Below are 22,826 nucleotides of genomic sequence, written 5' to 3' on the forward strand. Positions count from 1 at the left end.
TGTTTATTTGGTTGTACATAATGTATGCTTAATATGCCTGTCTATTGTGAAATAAAAAATCTTTTCAGATAAAAAAAGAAATGTTTCTGAGAAAAGCCAATGCTATAACATACTAAGGGGCACATTTACTAATCCACGAACGTCCGAATGCGTTTTTTTCGTAATGATCGGTATTTTGCGATTTTTTCGTAAATTGTCGCGACTTTTTCGTAGCCAATACAACTTGCTCGTAAATTGTCGCAACTTTTTGGTAGCCATTATGACTTGCTTGTAAATTGTCACGACTTTTTCGTAGCCATTACGACTTGCTCGTAAATTGTCGCGACTTTTTCCTAGCCGTCGCCGAGTACGAAAGTTTAGGATTCGTTCAAGCTTCAGTATCGTGACTTTACTTGGGCCAGGTTGGAGCTGCAGAGTGCCATTGAGTCCTATGGGAGGCTTCCAAAATCATACAAAGTCGCAAAGGTTTGCCCGCTGTTTACGAGCGCTCAATACGAAAAAGTCGTGACAATATACGAGCAAGTCGTAACGGCTATGAAAAAGTCGTGACAATTACGAGCAAGTCGTAATGGGTATGAAAAAGTCGCGACAATTTACGAGCAAGTCGTAATGGCTACGAAAAAGTTGCGTCAATTTATGAAAAAGTCGCAAAATGTTTGTTTCCAATCCGATTTTTTCCCATTCGGGATTCGGATTCGTGGATTAGTAAATCAGCCCCTAAATGTTAACTTAAAGGTGAACTACCCATTTAAACAATGTAGCAGCAACAGCCAATAACAATGGAATATATGCATCAAACAAATTTGACTCCAATGCAGCGTTGAAGTGAAAAACTTAAAGAACCTGCTCTGAGAAGGAAATGACTTGTTTATGATACAGATTCTACATTCTGCATTCCATTGGCACCAAGAGAAAACATTCTGAAAGGGCCCTGCTACCAGCAGCTGGAACAAAAAGGTTAAACTAAACAAGTACTTTCAGATGCTGTGGTTTACTAGAACTGGATCTAATTTTGAACCTGCTATTACATTTTTCTTACAGGAAAGCCTGGGTAGAGGGCAGCATTCTACACACCAGGAACCTCTAATCTGCAGTGGTTGTTTTGTGTTTCTTTAAAAAGCAGACAAACAATAAGAACAAAAACACAATTCAAGAAATTAAAGAAACAAATATATTTCTGAAAATTTTAAAATACTAACTTACTTCATTCACTGATCTTTGACTTCAGGAGGAATGACAGCCTTAAGTACATAAGTAGTGCGTATATAAAGTTTAGTATGAGAGCATTTCTGTAACCTAATAATTGCAGATGCCACTGCCTTCCACTCTCTGAATGTATCTCTGCTCTTTTGGAATGGAAATTCAAAAAATTCAAAAAGAATTCATTTAAGCTGCATATTAATTCATTTCTATAGGCCAGAGGTTGCCATCAATATATTTTCATTTATGTTAGTTGTCAATTGGTCATCAATTCTTGCAGTTTACTACAAATTAGAGACTTTTCTAATACATCCATTACAAATAGGCTAAATAAAAAACTATAAAAGCGCCAGTCCTGCCATAGCCTAATATAGTCACAGAATATCTAAATGCAGAAATCTATTAAAAAATATTCTTTGCACGCAGTGGTCTGTCTTTATATGTTGTTTAATAGAAAATAAACAGATCCAAAACCCAATTTATAAATAGTTTACATTTAAAGGGATGCCATTTTCAAAGCTTTCCAGAAAACAATGTAAGCAGATTTGTGATGGAAAAATTAAAGCCACTTTTCTGCTTGCATATTTTTTGATACACCCGAGGCACAACCCTCTGCCCACCCCCTCCATGAACAGGTCTCTTGCTTATATGCCAACTGGGAAAAGCAGTTCCAGGGAGGAATTCATCAGGAAGGGGCCCTATCAGCTCTGCCACTAACATTTTTTTGTGGTGGTGGACTTGGGGGGGGGGGGGTAATTAATAAAAAAAAAAAAATTATACAGGCACCCACTAAAGATACCACCCTAAACACATAGAAATACAGCACTGTGTTTATCTATGCCGATCTACAGTCTATTTGTATTACAACACCCTCAGTTTATTATAGTAAACCTTTACTTGTTTTTTTGGATCCAGACTTTAACCATTACGTGTCATATGCTGTAGAATCTATGGCCCTGGCATAAAAAAAAAATAATCTAGTGCCAGCTCAGTAGAATCTACAGTTCTAGGTTTCTCTTTTATCTTGCCATGGTGCCAGCAAAAACATGCCATGGCATTAAAGACCCCTGACCATGGGTCTTTGACCTTATCACGGTGGAGGTAAACACACATCATGGGCATCAGTCAATGATGTGTTTGATTGTTGCAAAATACCTAAATAAACCTAAAACCTTTTGAGATAATGTTTTATTAACATAAGTCAACAGTGAAACTCTTTGTATAACATAGGCCCTATTGCATCGTGTATATGGCAAATACAGCTTGCCACTGGAAGAATAGCATACCAACAGTCAAACATGGTGCTGGTGGTGTAATGGTGTAGTGATGCGTTTCTGCCTTAAGACCTGGATTACAAAAAACATTATATATTTGGGTGCATCACATCTGGTGCTCGTAACAGTGCCAAAGCATTTTTTTTCATTACCAAAAGATTGATAATACTGCAAAGAAGAACAATCCACTGTTATGGAAAAATAAGCCCTAATGATTTTAGTCAAAACACATATATACATCATATATGTTATAGCAAACTGCCTGCATCTAGGGCTACAACTTGTTCGTCTTTTAAATGTACTGAATTCAGGAAAGGTGTATTTTTTTCCAGTTTTTACCATGAAGTGATAATTTAAACAAAGAAAGAAAATTTTACCAAAATATTATATTATATAATCCATGAAAGCAGTTGGGTTTAAAATATAAAAAAAAAAATATTTGCAATTACAAATATATAATTTTATATGAAATGACAACAGTTGGCTTTTAAAATGTATGAAATAATAAGTATTTATAACAATACATTTTATGAGCATTATGGTATTTAAGGCAGATACACAAAATTGAATCTGTGGATTTTTTAGGGTCAGAGGACCACAGACTTCAAATCATTGATATTCTGATGTATTTTAAAGGAAAAGTAACTAAAAATCAATATTCGGTGATCGATTGATCTATCCTAACCTGACTCCTTCCTATACAGAAGGAAGGCTAGGCTCAATCAATCGATCGCCGCATAGTGGATGCTTCCCCTGCATCGCCATAATGCGTTTTTTCAAATGACCGGAAGTCAAGTTTTAACAGGTATTTTCTAATAAAGCATTCAAAACACTAAATGGTTTGCAGGATAGGGCAATTATTGGGGCAGGGTAGAATAGATTTTTTACTTAACAATTTTTAGTGTTACTTTTCCTTTAAGTATTTCTTGCTCTTTCTAGGCAGAGCTATATGTGCTCCAAAGACCTTTCCAGCTAGTAATGTAGTAAATGCAAATTTCAGATTGAGGGAAAGTGATCCTTGGTAAACAAAGTGCATGGTCTTGAGCATATATTTGGATTCCATGCCATGAACCAAGGCACGTTTACAGTTTTTTAACAGAATGCAAATGAATTATTCACATGAGCATCAGGAAATCCAGTTTCTCACAAAAGCCCAAAAAACGACAAAAACATAAATACTTTACATAATATTAAACATTGTTTACAGGTAAAAACTTTTTATTCTGATGACAGTGCCCCTTTGGCTATTGACTTATTAAACTTATTACTCTGCCAAACAGACAAATATTTCCACATGCAGTTCTTTGCGAGAAGTAAAATTCCTAAACATCCTTCAACATTATAATAATCTCCAAAGAGTTCTGTTTACAGTCTAAACTTTCACGGAAAAGCTGTGTGTGCTGCCATGCTGTATTTCCATCACCATCACACAACTCAGCTTTCAACTCCACTTCTGATGAATTTAGAAACTCAGGGTAAGAATGAAGACTTGTATCTAAAATACAATAAATAAATATATAAAGTTACCAGACTTAGTCAAAATAACTTCCCAGCAAATGACAATCATTATGTGTACAGTGTAAGTGACTGTCTCCATAGACTTTTACATTAAAAGTAATGGTCCATCTCTTGGGTTACCCAGGTCCTGGTCCCCATACAAGGGAATAAATCTCTACATTGCTTTAATAAAAGGGCTGCTCATTTTAAAAGTTTTATGATACTGTGCCCTAAGGGCAAAAAAAATCACTACCGCTGGCTTAATCGCGGGATATTGTGAAAGGAGGCAATTATCCGCAAATTATATGTTTTACTCATAGTGATCCCAATGTTAGTCTCTGGCAAGGCATTTTTTGGGGGAGATCTGTAGCCAGCGCTATTGATTTTTAACACTGTCTATAAATCTCCCAGTGTGTCATTGCCATAAATAGTTTGGTTAGTGAAGGAAGGTGGACAGATAACAACTGATAAACTATCAGAGCAAGTGATGTCTAAACACCACTTAAAGGAGAAGGAAATACAGCCATAAGCACTTTCAGTAATGCTGCACTGAGTCCTCTATCAAAAGAAACACAGGATTTCTTGTTTCCTTTTTTGTAAACATGTTGTTAGGGTATCTGACGTCCTCTCTCAAAAACGTCCTTCATTCCTAGGGCCAGAGTCTGCCCTCCCTTCTCCCCCCTCCTATAAGAATTCATAAAACTCACTCCCCTCACCCTTAGGAATGTGTGATCTGAGCTATAAGGACTGTGACAGACGGGGAGATTTGTCGCCCGCGACCAATCTCCCCGAAATGCCATCCCACCGGCGAGAATTTAAATCGCTGGTGGGATGGCATAGACGGTGCCGCGATTTGCCAAAGTCGCGGAAGTTGCCTTGAGAGGAAACTTCTGCAACTTCAGCAAATCGCGGCACCGCGTATGCCACCCCACCGGCGATTTACATTCTCTCCGGTGGAATGGCATTTCGGGGAGATTAATTGCCCACGACAGGAAGCTATTAACACCAAGCTAAAATGGCAGCTGCAGAGAAAGCTTCTAGGGCTGTTACTCGGGTATGATAAAGCTTTCTGCTGAATATGTCTAGCATTCTAGCTGGCACTAATGAGGCAAATCTATTGGCAGTTGACAATTTTTTGAAGTTGCAGGTAAAGTTACTTTTATTGTTATGTACATTTTGTATTTAAGAGGGAACATTAATTAATAAACCATTATTTGTAAATCTGCCATATGATTGTGCCCTCAGTGACAAATTAATAACTTATACCCAACGTAAGCCCCTAGAGCAAAAATTCCCAACTTTTTTTTACCTGTGAGCCACATTTAAATGTAAAAAGAGTTGGAGAGCAACACAAGCATGAAAAATGATCCTGCGGTTACAAATAGGGGCTCTGATTGGTGATCTGGCAGCCCCTATGTGGACTGGCACCCTACATGAAGCTCTGTTTGGCAGTACACCTGGTTATTGTGCAACCTAAACTTGCCCAAAAGCCAGGAATTAAAAATAAGCACCTGCTTTGAGGCCACTGGGAGCAACATCCAAGGGGTTGGAGAGCAACATGTTGCTCATGAGCCACTGTCTGGGGATCACTGCCCTAGAGCATGAAAAAAAAAAATCACAAGGTTTATTGGGTGATGATCGAGGGAAGCTCCAAAATCTGCAAGGATTTCTGTCTAAAGAACACCAGTAACATACATTTTGGTGCCATCAGCCTTGTAGGGGGTAGTGCATCAAGCCTAGTGAAGGTAACTTTTTTGTGTTTCTACTGCCCACCCTACATATCTACCACTGTCCTCGGTTGTATTTAGAATTGAACGAAATAAGCATTTTTATTCTTACCACTGTTTACTTCCACCTCTACTTCTGGAGAAGTCAACTTCCATTTTATTTTACCACTGTGAAAGGTTTGACCACTGGTGCGGACACTTAGGCTTTCAATTTGGAGGCCCACTGAAGCACATTCAATCTTCCAGCTAATAGCAGCTGATGAGGAACCCTCAGTACGAGCCAAGTAAACCTACAAATATCACATGTCAGAAGTACCCTTATAAAATTAACAAAACTCAGAACAACCATGTTGCCTGCACTACATATATGAAATATTTGTAAAACAAAAACGTTAAATAGAGGGGAGATTGCTGGGTGTTCAGCATACAAAAATATCTATTGTCTCTATTTTTAAAGCATCACAATTTGTAAAGAAGACACTAAATGGTCAGCATGACAACTTAAAAAAATAATCACAGACATACCATTTTCCAGTCATTTTCAACTTTTCTACACATTGACTCTGCTTTCCACACTCCATTTTCCCAGCCAGTAATAACCTCATTGTTATTTGAGACACGTGTATAAGCATCTTCAACTACATTATACCGAAGGTGGAAAAGCTTGCCGATTTTCTCCCTCTCAGATGGGATAAAAACAACACTCTTGTTAGACTGTAACAAAATAAAATAAATAAAAATCATAAAAATCAATAGGCTTGATAAAATTTGTTGTGTCATCAAAAGTGGTTACAGGCTTTATATGAGCTCTCACTTTGAAATATGATTTTCAAAATCCATACAAATGTGACTATGGGGGACAGGTAACATTTACCAGAAGTGAAACTTGTGTTGCTGTGTAGCAGGAACTTGTAATATTGCTCCAGACTGCACAGTTATCCTTAGTTAAAGTTAATTTGAACTATGCCGTATAATTAAGTGCCCACAGGTTCATTTGTGTGACTGACAAGCTCAATGTTTAAAACAAGTCAATCAAATTCAACAGAAGCAAATACAATGCACAAACAGTGGCAGTTATTTTAAATAACCCTCTTGCCTTAAAGGGCAGTTGCACAAGTGGAGATTAGTCGCCCCAATAAATCTTCACTATTGTGGGCGACTAATCTCCTTTAAATGCCATCCCACCAGCAAGAACGTAAATTGCCGGTGAGATGGCATACGCGATGCTTCGGTTTCCCGAAGTCGCCCAATAGTAATATAATATAATATAATAATAATTTTTATCGCACTTTAGTGAATCAGGCCCTTTGTATGTTATCCCCATGTCTGTGTTGGTTTCTTCCGCAAGCTCTCGTTTTGTTCCATATACCCAAAACATACAGGCAGGATAACTGCTTCCTAGTAAAACTGACCTTAGTGTGTGAAGGTGATAGTGACTTAGACTGTAAGCTCCACTGGGGCAGGTACTGTTATAAATTATGCAAAATCCATGGAATTTGCCAGTGCTGTTGTTTGGGATGTTTCAGTCTTTGTTTTGTTCAAGCCCACCTCGAAACTCCAACATTTTACCTGGGACACCTTTGGCACATTTATAAAAATATCTAGGACAACAAATTAGCTTTCACCCTAGCCAGCCTTCTATCTGGGCTTTTAGGAGTAATCTAGACTGGACTCCCCGGTGACTGCCCCAGGCTAGCCTAGAAGATCAGGCCTCACAATTTAGGAGTAACTGAACTAAGGTAATACTGTCCTTTTTACAATCTATTAAATCACCTGTAAACTTGTTTCGCCTCGTGCCATTCTCCAGGCTAGTGATCCAGACACCCTCCCACCAAGTTCTCCTGGCTTGGGAGTCTTAGGAGACATGAATTCAACCAACTCCACAATCAATCTTCCAAGAAGTTCCTGCTTTCTGTTTTCTGGTAGGGACACCTGCCTCTGGCAAGCAAAATAACAAAAATATTTTCACCGATTAAAAGATGTCATCAGTTTAATCACAATGTATTCCTATTTCTATTAAGTTGTATTCTGGATTCATTATTGGCAATTCTTATAGTAATACATTAGGTTCATAATGCTTTTTGTAACATCAGCCTTAAGCATTTAATCTGCTAAAAATGCATCAAATCTCATGAAACAAACTCATGAAACAAACTCATGAAACAAACTCATGAAACAAACTCATGAAACAAACTCATGAAACAAACTCATGAAACATGCCCTTTTGACTGTAAGCTTCACTAATGTGCGTTAAGTAAACGGTTTGTAATTGTTATACAGGTCCTTTTCAAAAAATTAGCATATTGTGATAAAGTTCATTATTTTCTGTAATGTACTGATAAACATTAGACTTTCATATATTTTAGATTCATTACACACAACTGAAGTAGTTCAAGCCTTTTCTTGTTTTAATATTGATGATTGTGGCATACAGCTCATGAAAACCCAAAATTCCTATCTCAAAAAATTAGCATATCATGAAAAGGTTCTCTAAATGAGCTATTAACCTAATCATCTGAATCAACTAATTAACTCTAAAAACCTTAAAAAGATTCCTGAGGCTTTTAGAAACTCCCAGCCTGGTTCATTACTCAAAACCGCAATCATGGGTAAGACTGCCAACCTGACTGCTGTCCAGAAGGCCATCATTGACACCCTCAAGCAAGAGGGTAAGACACAGAAAGAAATTTCTGAACGAATAGGCTGTTCCCAGAGTGCTGTATCAAGGCACCTTAGTGGGAAGTCTGTGGGAAGGAAAAAGTGTGGCAGAAAATGCTGCACAACAAGAAGAGGTGACCGGGCCCTGAGGAAGATTGTGGAGAAGGACCGATTCCTGACCTTGGGGGACCTGCGGAAGCAGTGGACTGAGTCTGGAGTAGAAACATCCAGAGCCACCATGTACAGGCGTGTGCAGGAAATGGGCTACAGGTGCCGCATTCCCCAGGTCAAGCCACTTTTGAACCAGAAACAGCGGCAGAAGCGCCTGACCTGGGCTACAGAGAAGCAGCACTGGACTGTTGCTCAGTGGTCCAAAGTATGTCATTCGGAAATCAAGGTGCCAGAGTCTGGAGGAAGACTGGGGAGAGGGAAATACCAAAATGCCTGAAGTCCAGTGTCAAGTACCCACAGTCAGTGATGGTCTGGGGTGCCATGTCAGCTGCTGGTGTTGGTCCACTGTGTTTTATCAAGGGCAGGGTCAATGCAGCTAGCTATCAGGAGATTTTGGAGCACTTCATGCTTCCATCTGCTGAAAAGCTTTATGGAGATGAAGATTTCATTTTTCAGCACAACCTGGCACCTGCTCACAGTGCCAAAACCACTGGTAAATGGTTTACTGACCATGGTATTACTGTGCTCAATTGGCCTGCCAACTCTCCTGACCTGAACCCCATAGAGAATCTGTGGGATATTGTGAAGAGAAAGTTGAGAGACACAAGACCCAACACTCTGGATGAGCTTAAGGCCGCTATTGAAGCATCCTGGGACTCCATAACACCTGAGCAGTGCCACAGGCTGATTGCCTCCATGCCACGCCACATTGAAGCAGTCATTTCTGCAAAAGGATTCCCGACCAAGTATTGAGTGCATAACTGAACATAATTATTTGAAGGTTGACTTTTTTTTGTATTAAAAACACTTTTCTTTTATTGGTCGGATGAAATATGCTAATTTTTTGAGATAGGAATTTTGGGTTTTCATGAGCTGTATGCCACAATCATCAATATTAAAACAAGAAAAGGCTTGAACTACTTCAGTTGTGTGTAATGAATCTAAAATATATGAAAGTCTAATGTTTATCAGTACATTACAGAAAATAATGAACTTTATCACAATATGCTAATTTTTTGAAAAGGACCTGTATGTTGGTGCTATATATATATATATATATATATAATAAATACAGTGCTGTGGTAGGTGTACCACTGCCTCCTAAACATAAGTAAGGGAGTGGCACTTGACAGGTGGTGAGGACAGACTTAGCCTGTTCCATTATGCACGCTAAGCACAGCCAGTCCCTGGGCAGAAGTGCTCTTTGCATTCATTTTTTTGCATTCGTGCCAAGGAGCATAGCAAATAAAACTCCAAGTTATGACTTAAAGGATGTATGTCCATTTTCTCTTAGTATGTCCATGGACTATATATAAAGCAAACCTTTCTTACAAGGTATGTTTTTACTTAACTTAATGTCTAGTTATTCCAGCTTTCACTTGTATTGTTGCATTGGTATGTTTCCTGACTGTTTCATTTTAAGATGAACAGACCTTGAAGTCTGCAACTAGACAAAAAACCTAAAAAGATAGGAATGACTGGCATAGTATGCATTTACCATTTTGTTGAGACCAGTAATTGTTTCCCTTAGCCAACTTTCCCGCACTTCTTTCCTTCTGGCGATCACATCTTCATGTTTGCATGAATATCTCCAGGTAACATCCACAACCTAAATTACAGAGTTCATGGAAGATTGAAAGACATGTCCGCAAATAGAAATCAGCATTTATGTTGATGATCAAATTATCACTTCTCTGCTTTGGGTCAGTGCAAGGTAGAGTGACTGTTCCTTCTATTCTCATGTCAAAATAGCTAAAGTCTTCCGCTTAGTGCCATGCAGCATTATATAAAATTACAATAAAAAGTCAGACACTGTTGCCAATAGTCCCTTAAAGGGGCTGTTCACCTTTTAGTATGATGTCACCAGCTATTTGGTTGCTAGGTGGTTATTGTTTACCTTGAATGAGAAACTAGAATATGAATAGAAGGAGGCCTGAATAGAATGATAAGAAAATAAATGCAACAATAGTAATACAATTGTAAGCTCACAGAGCAATTGTTTTTTTTGGGGGGGCTGGAGTGCAGTGACCCCCATTTTAAAGCTGGAATGATGTACAAGTGGAAGGCAAATAATTAAAAAAATAAATAAGGACCAATTGCAAAGTTACTAGGAATAGGACATTCTATAACATACTCAAAGTTAAAATAAAGGTGAACCACCCATTTAAGGTGCTGGATAAATGATTACGTTTGCAGTGTCTCAGTGCTTGCCAGTTACTGGGATTACCCTATCAGCATTATAAGACCACAAAAGCTAGACAGAAAAGTTGACTACTTAATGCATAATACAGTGAATTAAGCTATTTCTTGTTTCTCATAGGAGGGACATCAAATTTAAACGGGGGAAAAGTAAGGAAATTCAATGGAACCAATAGATGCCAATGTAATTTTGTTATTACTATAAGGAAGCAACTGACTTATGTGTCACATAAGAAGTTAATACAAATTAAATTAGCCCTGGAAAAAGATGACAGTTTATCCTGGACCTGGTAAACCATTGCTTCACTCTCCTCATCCACTGAACAAATATATCATGTTGGTTAGATTTTTGTACAGATGTTTAGAAAAGCTCTTTCCTCTTGTTTGTATATTTGAATGTTATGTGTGTGAATGTTACACTAGACTTAAAATATATAATATAGCAATAAACTGATGGGAATAAAAACAACCTCCATAATCTACAGTGTAAATACGAAACAGAGAACAGATATTTATATTAAACGTATAGTTCATATCTGGCAATCTGTCAATAGGCATTCACTATTTAATATCAATAGAAAATAGATGGAGCACCGGAATCACCTTTCCATTAAAAAGTCACTTTTATTTGGTCCATTAAAAGTCCTACACAAACAGCTTAACACATTTCATGGATTCTCGCCACTTCATGAGAAGCTACAGATGAAGAGGCGAGAAGCCATGAAATACGTTAAGCTGTTCGTGTAGGACTCGGTGATGCTTTTAATGGACCAAATAAAAGTGACTTTTTAATGGAAAGGTAATTCCGGTGCTCTGTCTATTTTCTATTGATATTGGCTAAGCTGTGCCTGGACCGGGGTCTTAAAGACGTAGGAGCACGGTACATCCTGTTGCAGCTAAACCCATCTGGTGAGTGCTCCCCTGTATTGTTTAACCCGAGTGCATTCACTATTTAGTTGGCTGGTGGGGGGCTGTTTGGGCCTCTGTGTACTTGGAATGCCAGCGCCTATTTTGTATCCCAGTCCAGGCCTAGTTCATGTCTCAGAGTTTACAAGAGTACTTAAACCTTGGTGGTGTACAGGGGGTAAGTGAGTTCTTACATGGCATTATCTCCTTTGCTAGAATAAAGAGGACAAGAATGTGATAAGCAGAGTGACCCAATATAAGTACAGAAAGTGGAAGAACAAAGCAACGTTTCACAGCACAGCACAACCACTGGCATAATTGAAGAAAACAAATTTATGTGTACCTCATCTTTGGAGAAGCCAATGATATAGGAAAGCTTCTTGCCCCATCCAACTTCATACAAAAGTGGTTTATCACAGGCATTTTCACACGGGTCACAGTGAAGCCATCTGTTTTGAGAAGTACTGTACACCTCTGTCCAGACATGGTCTGCGCAATGAAAAAAAAAAAAAAAACTTACATAAACATACTCTAAGCATATCTAGTATAAATAAATCTAAAGCAACTGGACTTGTTAAGTAATAACTGAAGACGTTTCACTACTCATCCGAGCAGCTTCTTCAAGTATGCTGTACTTTAAGCATACTTTACCAATGGAAGCCAAGTCAGACTTCTACCATTAATTTTTTTGTTATTATTGTTTTGCAGGAAGGTTTTATAATTTCATTGCATGCAAAATTCAAAACCTTCTGGCAAAGTAGAAGTTAAAGTAAAACGCCAGGGGGTGGGGGGAATTTTGGAAGTGCTCTTTGCTTTTCACTACAACTGCTACCTTACAGTAAGCTAAGCAAGTTTAATTATATTACTATTGAAGAACTCTACCCCTAGTTATTAACTATCTAAAACAATTGCTGACTTGTTGAGCTAGGTTTCTTGGTTTAATTCTGCCCAGGACACCATCTGTGTGGAATTCAAATGTTCTGCCTCTTCATGCTCAGGGATTCCATTCAGTCAAGAAACATAATTAACTGTCCTGTGATAGAAAACTGAGATTAAAAACACCTCTGGGGCAAGGAATTATGGGAACCGATAGAACATATTTTGTAAGGTGCTTTCAGGATTTTCTGATGTTAGAAAATAGAAGGATAATGATAAAAGATTCATTATTGAGATAATGGGAAATATGGAATGCAGACCATTTCAAATATAAAAGATAAACGTTTCTTCATTATACCTTTTTTTATCTCTCAATAAAGTCATAGCCCACCAGAAGTGAAATCTTGTTTAAGTGTAAATAGGCCAACAGAACTTGTCTAAATGAGAAGCTGCTTAAGATTTACCAGCAAGGGCAGGCAATATAAAAATCAACAAAAGCCCTCACGTCACAGTGAAGTATAAAGGTGGCCATACACAGGCCGATTGTAGCTGTGCCCGTGTAGGGGCACAAACGACAGGCCTGCCTGACCGACATCTGGCCTGAAATCGGCCAGATATCGATTGGGAAGGTTGATGTAGTACCCGAACCGATTGTGCCTATTACCGGCGTTCTAATTCAATCATTTGGCCCCAGGGCCAAACGACTGAATTAGCCTTAATTCACCCAATATCGTCCACCTGTAGGTGGGGGATACCGAGAGAAGATCCGCTCGCTTGGCGACCTCGCCAGGTGAGCGGATCTTAATGTGTAAGGCCACCTTTAAGGACAATTAATAAACATTCTAAGAATAAAGGGCAATTCTGGTGGTAGTTAGTATTTTACTGAAGAATATAAGTTTAAGGCCTAGCTGACCATGACAGCAAACAAAAATGATGAGGATGACACCTAATAGCTAATCTAGCTAAAACAGAAAAACAGCAGTTGAAAAGCAGCAGCTAGAAAAACTAATTATATGAAACATTCTAGAGGCCAAGAGACTGGAGAGGAAAAGTAAATAGGCCCAGCGACCTTACTAGAAGGTGGCAGAATATGCTGAAAACCATATAAAATGGATTCCTTACCAGTAGAATCCCACACATATCGGGCTTCAAATCCTAACGCTCTGCAGCACAAGGTGAAACAGTTTGCCCACTCTCCGCAACGCCCACGTCTAGTTTCCAGAAGCTTTTCAGGATGATTGTATCTGAAAGATTTAGATAAACTATTATATATTTTAAACCCTTTACAATGAAAAAAAAATTGATAAAGGGGCAGATTTACCACAATTGTTTTTTTTTTTTCAAATAAAAAAAAAAAACTTGAATGTTCTCTTGTTTATAAAACTAAAAAGTGAAAAACAACTTGAATGCAGTGAAATCACACTTATCCACCATTTTCAATAAGTCTGTGCCAAAAAACAGCTTGAAAATTCAACTCATTTTTTGCACTTAATATCAGAAATTCAAGTACTGGAAACTCAGATTCACAATTTTTGCCTCAAAAAAATGAAATCCCAGATAAACTTGAATCTGAATGTTGATAATCTGCCCCTCAGTGTTATTGTTTAACCTTCTCCCCTATACAGGTGGAGGAAGTGGGCTGGTAGATACCTGCCTTGGGAACCGGTTGCTGTGTTTGCACTTTTCACAGTAATGATTCTCCACTCGATTTGCTCCCCAGCGCAGGTCTTCAGCAGAAGGAGACAAAGCATCTCGGCCTTGAGTTTCCCCACCACAGAGACAGCAAGGTAGGCTATTGACCCACTGGAAGAAGTCCTGCTTAAACCAGCGAAGCAGCTCCAGCAATAGAAAGTCTTCTATATTCACACCAGTATCTTACAGGCAGAAAGAACAAAGATTTTTTTGTATGTTTTTCAGTTAGGCAGCATACAATATAGAAGCATAGTAACATTGCTCATTAGCACACAACAAGGGCTTTAATTAACCAAGAGCAAAGCAAATTAAAGGCTCGTAAGATGAAAATGTTGGAAGATTCCCATTGACACAACTTAGCTATTTAAGGGCAGTGTAAACCTATTTATACCTTTGCTCAGAACCAAAATAACAGATACAATGCAGTTCAACACAAATCCTATTTTAATTGTAACAACATATATATTTTTTATAGTTTATTTTATTGCTATTATACAGGGATTCCCCAACTTTAATACTCCTGAGCTACATTCAAATGGAAAGAGTTTTGGAGAGCAATACAAGCATGAAAAAAGTTCCTGGAGGTGCCAATGAGAGATATAATTGCCCCTATGTTGACTGGAAGCCTAGAGAAGACTCTGTTTGGCTGTATACATGGTCTTTATGTCTTCAAAACTTGCCTCCAAGTCAGAAATTGAAAAAAGGGTTCCTGCTTTGGCCACTGAGAGTAACATCCAAAGCGTTGGAGAGCAAAATGTTGCTCACGAGCCACTGGTTGGGATCACTGGTATTATAAAACAGCGATGGAAAACTGTTTTGTCTTTCTCTACCTCCCTTTTCCTCTCACTGAACACAGGGCCATTTGCTCAAATGAAGACAATGAGTTCAGTGTAAATAAACCTCCTCGCTCTTCCCAGCTTCAGCAGGCTTTGAGAGGTTGGAGCAGCTCATTATACAGAATTTTCTATAGAAAACAAATGCTTGATACAGTGTGAGACCGAAACGTTGAGTAATAAAACTTTCTATTTTTGCCTTTACATTTTGTTCACAATTCTTTAAATCCTAGGAGTGCTGTCTTTGTTTCAGTGTAATTTTTTTTTTTGATACTTGCACCCAATATATATATATATTGGTATGGGGGAGCTTGTCATATTGGGGAGTGGGAATGTTGTGAGAGGGGGGCCTAAGATAGACAGGTGCTTTTCATAATAAAAGAAGTGGTACATATCAAATGTTATATATATATATACACACACATACACAGGTATAGGACCCGTTATCCAGAATGCTCAGGACGAAGGGTATTCTGGATAAAAGGTTTTTCCATAATTTGGATCTTCAAATTTGGATCTTCATACCTTAATTCTACTAAGAAATCAATAAAACATTCATTAAACCCAATAGGATTATATTATTTTTATATATATTTTTATTTTTACAATTTTTCGTTTCAGTGTTCTGATTGAAATAAGCATGCTCCTATTTTAATTTAAAACTAAACAACTTCTTATTAACATGTGTTTAACATTTGATATGTACCACTTCTTTTATTATGAAAAGCACCTGTCTATCTTAGGCCCCCCTCTCACAACATTCCCACTCCCCAATATGACAAGCTCCCCCATACCTTTTAACCCATTACAATGGCCATTTAATGCATCAGTTACAACTTGTAGCCTATAATACTATGCAGCAGGTGGTGTACTTGATAGCCAAAAGCCTTGTATCTCTACCTAACGAGGCATTATCATCTGCATACATTAAATGAGACACTGCACTTTTATTGCTATTACCAGAGTCAATACTTTTAACTTCAGTAAGCTTTTGCTGGGCTCTTGTTTTCAAATCCAAAACTGGAATTTCTTGTAAAGCTCTTTGCTGAAGTTCAGACTGTTCATATATTAATACATGTTGGGAGTTGGACTGGAGGGTCTTCAAATATCTAACTTCAGATGCCTAATGTTGAGAGAAAAAAACAATTTAAAGTAATTCTACTTTTGTTGATTTGAAAGAATTACTTTCTTTACAATGATAACCATTAATAAAAAATGTCAATGATTTCAAATCATTTTTAAATGTAAACTTAATTGGTACTGAAAGAAGTATCAGATTATCCTTTGCAATGATTTTAAATCATTTTTAAATGTAAACTTAATTGGTACTGAAAGAAGTATCAGATTATCCTTTGCAGTTTCTTTACTGTTTGACCGAGTACAGACACAATGTATTAAAATTTGGCTTTCCAGTCAAGGCTCCATTTCCCATGTTCATTGTATGTTGTTGAGAGTTAAAGAACATGCATACAAGCACAGAATATTTTTAAATTTATATGACAAAGTTGCTTATTTTATTACATTTTCTGTCCTTATGCAAAAAACAAATATGACAAAGATATTGACACTGAACACCATGCAAATAAAATAATGTAGGAACACTACAATTTTATCCTAACCCAAAAATGTAGCTAACAATGTGAGAAGAATTCAGAAATGTACAGACACTAACCCAACTCTCCCAACCTGGCTCACATTAAAGGGATTCTGTCCCTTTTTTATGGTGCCCTTTGTATTTCTAAATTACACTGTTTGCATAGCAAATAATTCACTCTACCATTTAAAATTTTATTCTTGAACCAACAAATGTATTTTTTTTTAGTTATAATATTAGTGTGCAGGCAGCCATCTCATTGAGTTGTGTCTGAGTTTCAGAAGGAGCCAGAGCTGCACAATGGAACTGCTTTTAGATAACCTATTGTTTCTCCTACTGCATGTAACTGGAGGAGTCATGAGCTGGACTTTTTTTTACTAATGGGTGCAATTCTGATATCTACCACTTTTAGCAACAGAGGTGTTAGGGAGCTGCTATCTTGCTACCTTCCCAATGTTCTGCTGATCATGTAAAATGAAAATATAAAAAACATCTTTTAAACTTTTAAAATGCTTTTAAACGAATTTCAATGCTGAATTCTGCTGGAGAAGCCCTATTAACTGATGTGTTTGAAAAAAACATGTTTTCCCATGACAGTATTCCTTTAATTACTTATATACTGTCCCTTTTCCCCTTTGTGATGTCACTGGAGGGGACAGGATATGAGAAAGTATGAAAATAAGAGATGAGAAGGAGGAGTAATAGAAGTGTGTTGATACTGAAGGCGGAGCCAAAAGTTCAGCCCAGCACCCACCCGCACTCTGCTGGAAGAGTGCTATGCTTGCCTATGCAAAATTGAAGGAGGCATTTAGCATAACTGAAAATTCTTGTAGTCAATAATGAATTATATATGCTGCCATTTTAAGTCTGGGCTAAACCTGACCCTTTACTGGAGCTGTTTAGTGTCCTACTGTACCTGTAGGTGTTTCAAATTAGGGACAGGGAGGGATAGCCATTCACAGTCCTGCAGTCACACAAGTAAAAACAGGCTTCACTTTTCAGCTTTGCTGCTGATTTATCTCTGTTCTACAATGGAGTGTGCTGAGTGCTGCCAGCTCCACTGCACAGCCTGAGAAACAAGACAGCAGGCAGATGGGTGGGACTAGTAGGGGTTTTGCAGTATTTTTCAAGAAATTAGCCCAAAATACAAATTTAATGCACATTCCTTTTATATATAAAATAGTATAATGCACTAACATCTTGTTTTTTTTTTTTTTTACACAATATGTACCCTTTAACATACATACACTACTTTCAATAGCAATTACATTTTAAGAGAGCAACTAACAAAACTAGTTCTATTAGCCATGTTTTTACAAACAAGCCAACACTTTTTCCCTGAATTCCAGCTTAAATTCACCTGCTATTATCAGGCACAACATTTTGCACCAGACAATAAAAAAACGTGTGAAAATAAGTAAATTAAGCGTACACGGGCAGGACTTGTAGTTAAGAGGAAAGGAGAGCTACACATGTAAGTTGTGGAGGTATACTTATGTCCTTCAGTTGCATATCATTTAACTGGTCCAGCGTCAAGCACCTATGGGCACATCCCAGAGAGGAGTTGCACAGAGGGCACTGTGCCCCAAATCGGGAACAACAGATAAACTGGGCCATATTGCTAGTATAGACCTATCCTAATGAGCACTTACTTAGACTTAGAGTACCCTTCTACTGTCATACTCTGTAATCTTACTAACTTTACCCATGGAGCATGTGCTGGACCTTTGCCAATGTCCCAGCTGAAGTTTAACGTTTCATATGGACTGGGGTATTATTTACAAGGAGTTTGTTTGTTCTTCCCTGTGTCTGTTTCCTCCCATACTCAAAAACAAAATTCAAAACAAAAGTTATTTTAGAATTAAAAACAGTATACTAAGGAATGATATAACATTTGTAATTTACCAAGAAGCTGGATATATCCTCTGTTGCTTGTAGGGGTATACTTGGAGGAACTGGATTTGGTACAGGGGATCTGCTGGACATTGGTGGTGTACTGGGCGTAGCTTGTGGCGTAGAGTTTGCTCCACTCATTCTCTTATTTCTTTCTGTGGCTATATGGTCCCTAACTTTACGCAACTTTTCAACAGAAGCCATTTTTGGAAAAACCAGATGTGTCTCTCCCTGCAAGACATGCATATAAGTTTCACTATAATAGCCACATAGGAGAAATGTAAGATTTGCATAACATAACTTTTTGCATAAACCTATTTACTTTTAATTTTAGCATCTGCATCTTCTAAAAATTACTGTTATTTACATCACATTTTATTACATATGACATTTTAAAAAGATATGAACTTGTACAATGATAGATAATCTTTACTTTCCAACATAGTGAAATTCCAACTTTCTCTGTACTCTTAAATACATTGGTTGGATAAGCTTAATGAAGCAATAATATCAGTAGGTGTCCTTTCAATCTACCTGTAACAATCGTTACAGTCTGTTTGTATGACAAATGTCATTTAGGCTCTTGCAAACAGTCTTTCCTTAGTTCTTTAAAGTCCAAGGTTAAGGCATCAAAGTTTTAGAATTTTCTGTGGTTATATTTAGAGTTGCCTTTACAGAGGTGCAAGTAAAAGTAATTAAATCAAGCCCAATTCTTCATGGACCCTGCAGAGAAGAAGCTGTATGCAGTGGAAATATCCATTCCACAATGCTTTCTGGCAAGAAGCAATAACTTTGGGATACTACTTCTAGTAAGGTGAAGATTGAAGATAGAAGGTGAAGTCCAAAATCATGTGGGATTATTGCTTACAGAGGGTGATACAGCAGTGTTGATAATAAAATGCATACCTCTTCAAATCCCATTTCAAATAAGCATTCGATTGCTCCTCTGACAGGCAAAAGTCTGGTAGAAAATGCAGTGTTTCCAATCCTTATTGATCTGTATTTTTCTTCATTTGGACTCCTGGTAAATAAAAACAGAAAACATAGAATTCCTGCATGTGTGCTGGAAGTGGTTATCCCGGCTGTTTATAATGGGAATTAACTACTGACAATTCTACATAGTGTGTTGTTACATCTCTTTTCTAGAAAACTGCTGCAACAAAATTAAATGCAGGGAAAATGAACATGCACAACTTCTCTACTTTAGGATAGCCAATAAATATAGAGAAAAGTTACAAAATAAGACTATTTAGCCAAAGTTTCCAAAATCTCTATTCTGATGCACGTTGTTCATCATTATTAATAAAGCATTATCCACATACTACTAAATTACAGAGCTCCCAAGTGATTCAAGTGTGTGCCGTTTACAGCACATTTTCTATTCATGGGAATGAAAGCTTTCATTTTCATGACTGTCATGACTATCGGTGAGAGAACAGTCAAAATGAAAAAGTCCTGTGTACAGACCATCTGTCCAAATACAGGACTGTGGGGCAGATCCAGTGCTTCAACTGATTTTTAATGCCCCCAGTCTGCTCAATTTCTCTACAGCAAGGAAACAAGTGAAAAAAAAATTGGTTTGTTCAAACCAAGGGTGAAAATCTAACATGCCCTTCTGTGCAGTACAGTTTTGAGATCCACAGCACAAAAATGAGAAAGAGAAAAATTAGTTTTGCAAAAATATTCAGACCTCTGATCAAGTCTTATCTATTATCCCCTCAGATGAAGAACAATGGGAAGAAGCAACAGATAACTGGACAGAATTGTTCCATTTAAGATTATCCATCAAATCTACACTATGCCCTTGAGGCTTAAGGCTATGGGCAGGCTAGAAGGAGACAAATGTTTAAAATGTGGTATGGGAGAGGCAGGATTCCTTCACCTGATTTGGGAATACCCCTGGATAGCAACAAACTGGACGTTACCTGCTACATTAAGGAGTGCTTATCCCTCCCTGGATAAATACCTCCAGAGACCTGCTTAAGAGAGATAATGCCCTTACAAAAATCTAGAACACCCCTACGATCCGTTATGTCCTATGCAAAAAAGTGAATAATTATGAAATAGATGAGCCCCAATTCTCCGGCACTCCCACAGTGGACTGAGCTAATAAATGGTACACTACCCTTAATCAAACTGACATACAACGCTCTGAACATATGTGTTGCATATTCTTATAATCAGGAAAGATAAAAGCAAAATTAGAAAAAGAATGACTTTTTAAGCCGAATCATCCTGCTGTGTGTTTCATTGCTCCAACATGTTTCGGCCTTACATACACACTTGATAATGGGCACGTGAGCCTGAAACTGGTTGTATGAGCAATAAAACACATTAACTACTGCTTGAAGGTCGCACAAAACATCGTCAGATCCGCCACACACCGTCAGGGCTGAAACAGCAGATAAGGAGGTAGAAACAATAAGATTCTACCTCCTTCTGCCGATTCAGCCCTGACGGCAGATTTTGGTCAGGTGCCTTCTATGGCGCCCGATCAAAATTTTCTAACCTGGCCGATCGGCGAGTCGACCGATTTCAGCAGCTTCCTGCGATATCGGTCGACTCGCCGACATGCCATACACGCACCGAATATCGTACGAAACGAGGTTTCGTACGATATTATCGGTGCGTGTATGGCCAGCTTAAAACAGAAACCTCTTTCACTGTCCAACTTCCTTTAGTTCTTGGAAGCAACTGTCTAAGGAGGAGAAGAAAACTGAACAAATTGTCTAGTCCTTAAAGGCTCTGGCACACGGGTAGATTAGTCGCCCGCGGCAAATCTCCCTGTTCGCAGGGAGATTTGTTGCGGGTGACTAAACTCCCCGTGTGCCAGAGCCCTTAGATGCCCTCTGTACTATGAGCTTCTTATCTCCAATTCTGACAAAGCTTTACATGATGCCTAATTTGTTAGGAACCATGTAGCTTACAAAAATGCTAAACTGCTGCCCTACACTGGGGCATCTTTTTTAAATAAAATATTCACCAGTCAGGTACTTGGCTGGGGAACAATGCTCCACCATCTTACTTTAGTTTCTAAGCTATTCCTTGCATGAGATTGGTGTGCGTGCACTGGGATTTAACACGAACCAGGCACCTTAAGGAATAAATACAAACCCTATTTACTACATTAATTGAGCAAAATAACTTTTACTTACACTATATCCATTTAATCTTGTTTATTTTATTTTTTTTTGGAATCCACATTAAAGCATTCAGGTAGGCACCATTTTGTGGAAACTGTTATTAAGGCAAGCTTTGTATCAATCAAAATGTAATTTATGTCCTAGAAAGTGGGACCTGATGCCCATGCATAGGCTATGCAGTTATAGACAGAAGGGAGGGGGCATGTGAAGAGTGCAATGTCATCTAGGAAGGGCAGAAATGAAAGTGAAAATGATTGCTGAGCCTGACGCATGGGAGGGAAGGCAACATATGATTGACAGCTGGGATTCTGAATAAAGTTTAGGTATGGAAGTTTTAATAATAAAAAAAAGAATGTGGGTTTCATGTTTAATTTATTATACAGATATCTGGATGACAGGTTCCAATTAATGAACTTGCTATGCTGTACTTGCAAGAAATAGTAGATATTACAGATATCTGCAAATAGTAGAAAGGAAAATCTAAAATAAGACACTAGAGTCACTTCCTTTCTAGGTAATAACAAAAATATCACCATGATATCACATCATAGTCAAATGAGTCAATAGAGCAACACCTGTAAGGTCTCTTGCTGGGGGACTAGCAGTGCCCTGATTGGTGGATCACATATGACTACATAATAACAATGGCTTCTTATGGTGAGACAGAAAGGGGGACAACTTTTATACATGTTCAGAAGTAAAAAAAGAATAGACCCCTTAAATTAAGATGACCCCTTATATTAAGATGACAAGTTTCCACAAGAACCAGAGCAAACACTGCCATCTGATGAACTCCTTCCTGTGTTTGGGCATGAGACACCTGCCATTTAGGTAAAATGTCCAATTCCACTTATTCTATTCGTTGTCATAGTAATCAGAATACCAAAAGGTTAATAATCTGATTGGCGCATGCGTCCCAGGGTGGCAGAAGTTGCCAGCCGCACAGAATGAGCCTAATCCCAGTAACCCTTTGCTCCCCTCACCTCAGTATATTGTCCGCATAGGTGAGCAGCAGCTGGGAAGCGTCCAAGAATTCCTGCCGCTCATTCTGGCACAGCTCAGCCACTGCCGGAGAGTCCAGCGCTGCCATTGCTCCAGAGCAGAGTAGCAGGGATAGTAGGAAGTCCGGTTAGAGAATACCCTCGGTGACTGGTAGCAGGGGG

At 38.2% G+C, this 22,826-nt stretch overlaps 1 protein-coding gene across 1 annotated transcript; it reads right to left on the minus strand.

Annotated features, from left to right (window-relative positions):
• Positions 1–1,629: 1,629 nt before the first annotated feature.
• Positions 1,630–22,792, minus strand: ngly1 (N-glycanase 1). The gene is made up of 12 exons (XM_002932403.4): positions 22,647–22,792; positions 19,427–19,541; positions 18,533–18,751; positions 15,994–16,156; positions 14,163–14,382; positions 13,631–13,752; positions 11,976–12,121; positions 10,026–10,136; positions 7,472–7,636; positions 6,224–6,412; positions 5,811–5,988; positions 1,630–3,969 (listed from the first exon to the last, which is right to left on the minus strand). The coding sequence occupies exons 1-12, from the start codon at positions 22,751–22,753 to the stop codon at positions 3,797–3,799; spliced, it is 1,908 nt and encodes a 635-aa protein (XP_002932449.1). The 5' UTR covers positions 22,754–22,792; the 3' UTR covers positions 1,630–3,796.
• Positions 22,793–22,826: the final 34 nt, after the last annotated feature.

Source organism: Xenopus tropicalis, chromosome 6 (genome assembly GCF_000004195.4).
Source record: "Xenopus tropicalis strain Nigerian chromosome 6, UCB_Xtro_10.0, whole genome shotgun sequence".
In the NCBI taxonomy this organism is placed as follows: Eukaryota; Metazoa; Chordata; class Amphibia; order Anura; family Pipidae; genus Xenopus; species Xenopus tropicalis.